Source organism: Salminus brasiliensis, chromosome 16 (assembly GCF_030463535.1).
Source record: "Salminus brasiliensis chromosome 16, fSalBra1.hap2, whole genome shotgun sequence".
In the NCBI taxonomy this organism is placed as follows: Eukaryota; Metazoa; Chordata; class Actinopteri; order Characiformes; family Bryconidae; genus Salminus; species Salminus brasiliensis.
In genome coordinates, this window is record NC_132893.1 from 1445964 (window position 1) to 1453643 (window position 7680).

The 7680-nt window shown below is 41.9% G+C and overlaps 1 protein-coding gene across 1 annotated transcript; it reads left to right on the plus strand.

Annotated features, from left to right (window-relative positions):
• Positions 1–1112: 1112 nt before the first annotated feature.
• Positions 1113–3556, plus strand: LOC140536971 (cornifelin homolog B-like). Its single transcript, XM_072659094.1, has 3 exons — positions 1113–1227; positions 2383–2537; positions 3397–3556. The coding sequence occupies exons 1-3, from the start codon at positions 1122–1124 to the stop codon at positions 3520–3522; spliced, it is 387 nt and encodes a 128-aa protein (XP_072515195.1). The 5' UTR covers positions 1113–1121; the 3' UTR covers positions 3523–3556.
• Positions 3557–7680: the final 4124 nt, after the last annotated feature.

The following is a 7680-nucleotide window of genomic DNA, read 5'->3' on the forward strand; positions in this document are numbered from 1 at the left end:
CTTTTGCCCGTCAGTATAAAGCTGCGCTTTTCCGTTTGCTATCAGACTGAATCAGTCAGAAGTGCTTCAGAGAGTCACTCAGGTGAGTGGAGATGGGTGATCAGCTACACGCTGCGGTCAACAGCGGGGCTAAATTTAGACTGGTCGGCAGTGGTGTATCACTGTGGCTTCTGTTTGCTTGGGTTGTCTGTGATTGGCGGTTGGTTTGCGGTTGAGTTGCAGCACTGATTTGCTCGCTAAATTAAGCCAATGACCAAATTGACCAGTTATTTGAGACCTTCTAAGGTTATTGATTCATCTCCAATAAAGGAGATACATAAATGGATGTTGAATGGTAACTTTGTGTTAGCTTTTGCTGTGTATGCTAACATAATTAGAAATATTTATTTAATTTCTAGGGATGCACCGATCCGGCTTTTTCAGTTCCGATACTGATGCGTGAACTTTGCATGTCGGTCGATACCCGATACCAGTCCAATGCCGATACGTAAACTTTGCATATCGCTTGATACCAGTCCGATGCCGATACGTAAACTTTGCATATCGCTCAATATCCGACACCAGTCCGATGCCGATACATAAACTTTGCATATCGCTCGATGCCCGACACCAGTCCGATACCATTGCTGAATTAATAAACCATATACCTTACTATGTGGGAGAGACTTAAGGCATCAGGATTGACTTCAACATTACTTTATATAACAAATTAACACACAGATATAAATGTACTAAATTACTATTTGTCACTTATTTATTTGCACATTTAGTGCAGCCTCATACCAACAAATGAAAGTGAAAGGATCGGTTCCATGGATCAGCCTAATTATCCAATACCCGATCCAGCTAATTCTGTTAATATCGGGACCGATATCCAATCCTAATATCGGATCAGTGCATCCCTAATCATTTCTGTTGATCTTGGCTAAATATTCGTGTCCAACGTAAAGATGTTGGTGTTTCCAAATGGTGCAGAATATAAACTCATAAACTTTAAATGAGTCCCTAGGGTGTTAATATTGTAGGTACTGGTAGAGTAAAATTATAAACAAATATAATAAATCATCACTCATCCAGGACTGAGGTTCTGGTGTTGTGTGTGTGTGGTTTTAGGCACAGCCATGACGACTAAAGTGGTCATCACTCAGCCTACGACGGTGCTGGACTCCAGAGTGTCGGATCAGTGGAGCTCTGGAATCTGCGACTGCTGTGACGACGTGCCCGAATGTAAGTCGCTCCTCAGCGTATCAGAATGTGTGCACCAGTGTAAGAAGGCCTCTTATGTAATCCAGAAGAGAGAATAGCTTAACCAGATAATAGTGACACACACACACACACACACACACACACACAGGTTAAGTTTGATGCTTTGGTTTATTGAGCTCCACGAGAGCGAGTTCGAATCCCGAGCCATGCTGCTTCGCCATCAGCAGCCGTAGTCTGAGGGAGCACAATTGACCACACTCTCTCTGGGTGGGTAGAAAGCGATGCTGGCTGGCACAGGGGTCTGTTAGGTGGTGTGGTGGAGCTTGGCGGCAGCTTGAAAGAAGCTGGTGGTTTTGCATGTATCGAAATCCTTACCCTTCTGGTGCCGGAAGCATTGCTAGTATTGGGGATGGAGGTAGTAGTGGATGGGTTAATTGGCAGTAAATGGGCAAAAAATTGACAAATCTAAATATTTATTTTTAATATTTTATATTCTGTGATGCTGATCCAGGAGGATTTGGTCCCAATTTCTGCATTGTGGGAGTGTTTGTATCGCAGTCTGCTGATATTTGCATGATTCTGGCCCACAATTGACGTATTGGTGCATCTCTAGGAACAAAATGTAAAGTATTGTGAATAAAACTTAAGTTAAAAAAGGGGGAAGTAGAATTAAAGATTTTTTTATATGCCTGTAATTGTGGTTCCTGATGTTAGAAGATCAGTAGAGCACAGCTATGAACATCTACAGAGATATATCTGAACATAGTCACACAGGACGACATGGGAACACCTCCACATAGGCTTCAGTATACACACAATGTATTTGGACACTTTCACAGTGCTGTAATTCCTAAAGGGTTAATGCTGCAGTGTTGTTAAAGCTGGATGTCCACACTTTCATCATGTCCTGACTGCCTTGTTTGAAATCCATTAAATGTGGTTTTAAAATTACAAAAAATGCCCCCGTCCAAATACTTTTGGACCTGATTGTAGCTCTTTCTGAGGACCTAGTGTCTCCAAGATGTTTAACATAAACGGTGCGTGTGCTTGTGGGATGATACAGAAGACAACAAATACCATACACACCCACATCCCAGTGTGACGGCCACGTCAGCGAAGTGGAATGATCGCTGGTATCTGCGTCGCTCATCCGCTGCTGAATCTCTCTCTGTTCAGGTTGTTTCGTGTTCTGGTGCTGTCCTTGCTTTGCCTGCATAAAGACAAAAGAATATGGCCAGTGCTTATGTCTCCCCCTGCTGGACATATGCGGGATCGTCCCACCAGCCACTCTGTCGATGAGGGTCTCTATGCGCCACCGCTACGGCATTAAGGTAGGGCCGAGAAATTCATTACATGTATGCACCCATGCCATTCCCTCAAAGGCCACAAAGTTCTAATCTGCTGCCGTTGTGGAGAAAAACCATGGTTCTAGATTACGGTGCAGTCGAGGGTTTCTTCTGTTGAAGCTCCAGATATGATGAGAACAGATAAAGCAGGTGAACATAAATCCAGTAAAAAGGAGAAACAAGAGCTTCTCATTCTGAAGAAAGAAAGTAGTGAGATCTTGTCGGTGAGCTGGTCTGAAGAACAGAGCTCGGTTCCTCCAGGGTTCTCCTGGACGCCCTCCTGTGTGGAGGATGTGTTTAACTCCAGCAGCAGCAGCAGCAGCAGCTCGCCTGATTTACCATCATTAAGCCCTGATTTACCACCAAACCAGGTGTTGATCTGAGGAGAACTCTAAATAACACTAGACTCCATTAGGAGAACTTTGGAGATGTTCTAATGATGAACACAGTGATGGAGAACCACCTCCACTTTCTGTAGGAGTGTTAATATTATTATTATTATTAATATTAATATTAGTGTTTATTCTAATATCAGTGATAAACACTTACTCAGATCAGCATTTTAGTTTTATTTAATTTAATTTTTATTATGTGCCTAACAGTTTTGCTCATTATATTTAAACCCCTGATTTTTGATAAATTGACCATAAATACGATTGGCCCAAAATAATTTGTCGTATAAATAAAATTTCTATAAATACTTAAGTTACAATTTCTTAGAGATGAGGTTTGTTATAGCATGAGCATATGCAGTTGGTGTATTCTGTGGCGGACGTGTAACTGTGTGTGTGTGTGTGTGTGTGTGTGTGTGTGTGTGTGTGTGTGTGTGTGTGTTCGTTCACAGGGCACCATCTGCAATGACTGTTTGATTGCCACGTGCTGCACCCACTGTGCTTGGTGTCAGATGTCTCGAGAGGTGAAGAGTCGGTCTATTCCCATAGCCCTCATCAGCGCAAGGCCAGCGTTTTAGCAACGTAGCGCTCATCACTTATTAATGAGCCGGTCTGTCCTACACCCGAGCAATAAGTGCTGCAGTCTTGAAGGATTTTTGAATATTTATTATCCTATTTTTTTTTTTCTTTTTCAGTTTGAATAATTATATTTTATTCTTAATGAATGTTCTAATATTGTTGATTCCAGAGTTCTGTGAACTTCTTCTCCTGTGTGTCCCTCATCTTATTTATATAAAATAAGCTAATGATAAAAAAAAATAATAAAATTGAGGTGTCATCTGGAAGTGGTTGCTTTTTGTTTTTAGGACTGAGATTTTTAGGATGTGTTCACATTATCAGGCTGAAATGGCTCAAACCGGGCAGCTACGGCAGTGGGCCAGCCTGGATAAGGCAGCTTTGCCTGCTGAGTTGCTGAGCGAGGGGGTGGCTGACTGATGAATCTTAGGTAAGCTGAGGTTGAGTCTCCTAGCTTGGAATCTTCTAGCAAAAGAAAGTGGTGTGAAGACATACTGTGGCAAAGTGTGTAGCGATGGCATGTTCAGGGCTCTGTGGCCATGCGAAACACCATCTTTTCAAATCAGATTGGAGAACCTTTTCATATGAGGTCCTAGATCAGATAGTTATCCGATTTGTGGACATGTGAAGGGACTGTGAATGGTCAGATCGGGTTTCGTGCCTCTTTTTGCCTGTCTGCACACGCTCAATGCGGTCCTCAGCCAGGAATTAAAACCGCTAAAAATACTTAAATGTTAAAAACATGTTTTAAATGAATGAATATTACAGTATCCCTACGTCAGTTTCATAGCTAGCCATTTTGTAATATTTATAAAAATATACCTAAATTTTTCTGTCTGTGTAGAAGCGTTGGAATTGTGACTTTCTGACAAAAGAATATTTTTACAATTTAATCAGATACATACTTTAATTTTTGATTTTAGCTTTCCATGAGCTGAATGTGTAATTGACTGTGTTTTAATAGCTGTAAGCTATAAACAGGATGAGCAGGTTAGAAAATGCTGCAGGTCGATGTTGATGGTCTGCCAACAATAGTAGAAGTGAATGTGAGAGTAGCAACTCCTCCAAAAAGTCTCCTGCTGTTGTGCTTGGGGTGTGTTTCAGTTTCATAGACCCTAAAATATAGCCCTGTGGGACTCCACAATATATGCTAAACTGGTACCAAATAATTCATAATAGTCCCTACATTAATAATAGTATTAATCTCAGAATAATAAACCTGGAGTTCAAAACATTAAGAAGCCTACAACTGTAGTCTTTATCCTATAGTCTTTACGGCTGTTAGTCTTGCCTTTAGGCTGCTTTACATTCTGGTGCATTTCCTGCTACGTCTGCTCCATGATTGCCAAGTTCGGTGATTGCTATGGTGGCCTGGCGGTGATGGCGGCTTTTGGGGTAGCCGTTTGTGTGCCAGTCTACTTCTCTTGGTCCAAGCAAAGCAGAAAGTGACGTACCTTTTACTATGTTGGCTCCTGTCTGTCGAGGGGTGCATTTACATACAGTATCAGGCAGCGAGTGAACGGTCAGTTCTTTAAGGTGATGAAGGTGATGAAGCAGGGAAAATGGACGAGCGTAAGAATCTGAGTCACTTTGACAAGAACCAAACTGATGTTCTAGATAAATGACTGGGTCAGAACATCTCCAGAACATCAGGCAGGTCTTGTGGGAGTGCTCCAGGTACCAAAAATGCTCAACCGGTGAAGCAGTGACCGGGTAATGGGCACCTAAGACTCACTGATGGTCATGGAGGTCCCCATCACAACTTACAGGACAGAAGGGAGACCTACTCAGTATTAGGCAGGTAAGACCAATGTTTTTTTTTTTGTTTTTGTTTTTTTTTTGGGGGGGGGGTCGTCTTTTGGGCCACCCGTGCATCTTGCAAATGAGGGTGGCAGTGCGCTACAAATATCAAATCACAGTGAGCTTCAAGGTCTTTCCACCATGAAGGGTCACAGTTCCACTGAACATATAGGATTGCTGTGTAGTTGAGCTGGTAGTATTTGGGTGGTGGGTCATTTTCAGCACTGCAGTCACCAAACAGAAATATCCAGCCATCAGCGTCCTATGGGCAGTGTCCAGAATGACCCACCACTCAAATACTACCTACCTGCTCTATCTATTATTTTTCTGAATTCGTCATATATGTGTGTGTATTTCAGGGTGACATCTGTGAGGACATTAGGACATCAGATGAACAGAGAGATAACGCACCATGAAAAGACTACCTTGGTCATCACCACCCAGCCGACTACAGTGGTGTTCAATGCTGTGTAGGCCTCTTAGGCCTACTGTCAGGCTCTATCTCTCTACTGAGCCTTGTGTATTACTGTATGATGGCAGGCGCTATTTTGCTAGGTGGTGTATAATATTCACTGGTTATTTGGGATATAGAAATTGAAATAATCACACAATGCATTGCAAAAATGTCAGTGCACCAGATTATAAACAGTCTGGGTATGTAATAAGCATTTGTATGCATTAAATAATTACATGAAATAATTTAAAAAAATTATTTTGTGTTGAATAATTTGAACCATTAAGTGAACCATGGCAGAACCATGGTGTGATTAAAACCTTCCATGGTGGCTCCACTGATGTTTACGGTGGTGTAATCTAAAGATCAGGGTTATTGTGCAACAATGTCATCTCACTTTAGAGTCGAGTGCACAGTGAAACAAAACAACGTCCCTTCAGTCTCTGGAGTTGAGAAGTCTGATGGCTTGTGGGAAGAAGCTGTTGCAGAGTCTGGTCGTGTTGAACCGGATGCTGCGGTACCTTCTTCCTGATGGCAGGAGGGAGAACAGTCTGTGTGAAGGGTGGGTGGAGTCATCCACAATGTTGCTTTGCGGATGCAGCGGGCAGTGTAAATGTCCATGACGGAGGGGAGAGAGACTCCGATGATCCTCTCAGCTGTCCTTAGGTTGCTAAAATCCAGCCATAACAGCATCCTTCAATACTGTTTTTAATTATAATTCAGAATTCAGTGAAAATTTGAGCCCTTTATTGCAAAAAAGACTACTCCGAACTCTGAAGTTTGAAGCTGTGTTGTCTCTTTAGCGACCATTTAGCCTTGCAGTTATAAGAATGCACACAAACCGCAGCAAACCTGTCTGACCAGGAATTCTCTTCTCTGCCATGCATTCTAACAAAGAACAAAGACCAATGCATCTTGAGCAATCTTACCCGAGTCATACAGCTATGACAAATAGCATGTTTTGATTCCAGCTATTCGGCAAGCCTAATCTGTATGGTGGCCACCAACATAAGAAAAATCAGAATGCTGTCCGAATGCTAAAACTCACACTGTAATAACATTGAGTTGACAATGTTGAGAATATTAGACCTCCGCTAGCTCTAAAAGTGTGCAGTTTCTCGTCCATCTCCTTTCTGTGGCTTTTAGTACGCAAGTCATCACTTCCCAGGCACAAAGATGACCAGTTGCCAGGGGTCCTTCAGGCTAATGGGATCATGCAGTGCCCAGTCATGACTGAACTTCAATGCAGAACATGCAGCAGATGGTCATGACATGGTTTGAAAAACCTGCAGAGCGTCCATTTAGTTTGGGTCAGTGTTTTTTATGTGTATAGCTTGTACTATTTATATGATATGAACTATAGAATTAGGCTGTGAGAAAACAGAGGTTCTGTTTTACTGATCAGAAAGGCAAATTCTGAATGTATTTGGATTCCGTTTGGGCTCTGTAAGGCCCCCAAGATATTTTGATGCTCTTATTAATTACTGGACTAAAAGTAGGATGATTAGAAGTTCTCTTAGACATGCCTTTCTTTTATGGTCTAAAAATGCATCCAGTCATTAATTTTAAACCATATAAAATATGTGGGAATTCCCTGTTTTGCAGTCACCTCTCCACCATAACCATGTACAGCAAGAGAGAGAGTGTCAACAGGACAAGTCAATGACAGTTGACTGCAGCCCTAAAAAGGCCTTAACACCTATGTAAACCACCACTGTCATGGAAAATCTCCACATCTATTATAGGAGACAAAAACGTCCTCCTAGCTTTTAATGGAAGTCAAGGTGAAAATATTATATAGCAGCATTTTTATTGAAAAGGTGCACGTATTTGTCACTGTACAGCGAAATGTGTCCTCTGCATTTAACCCATCTGGTAGTGAACACACACTCACACACACATGTGT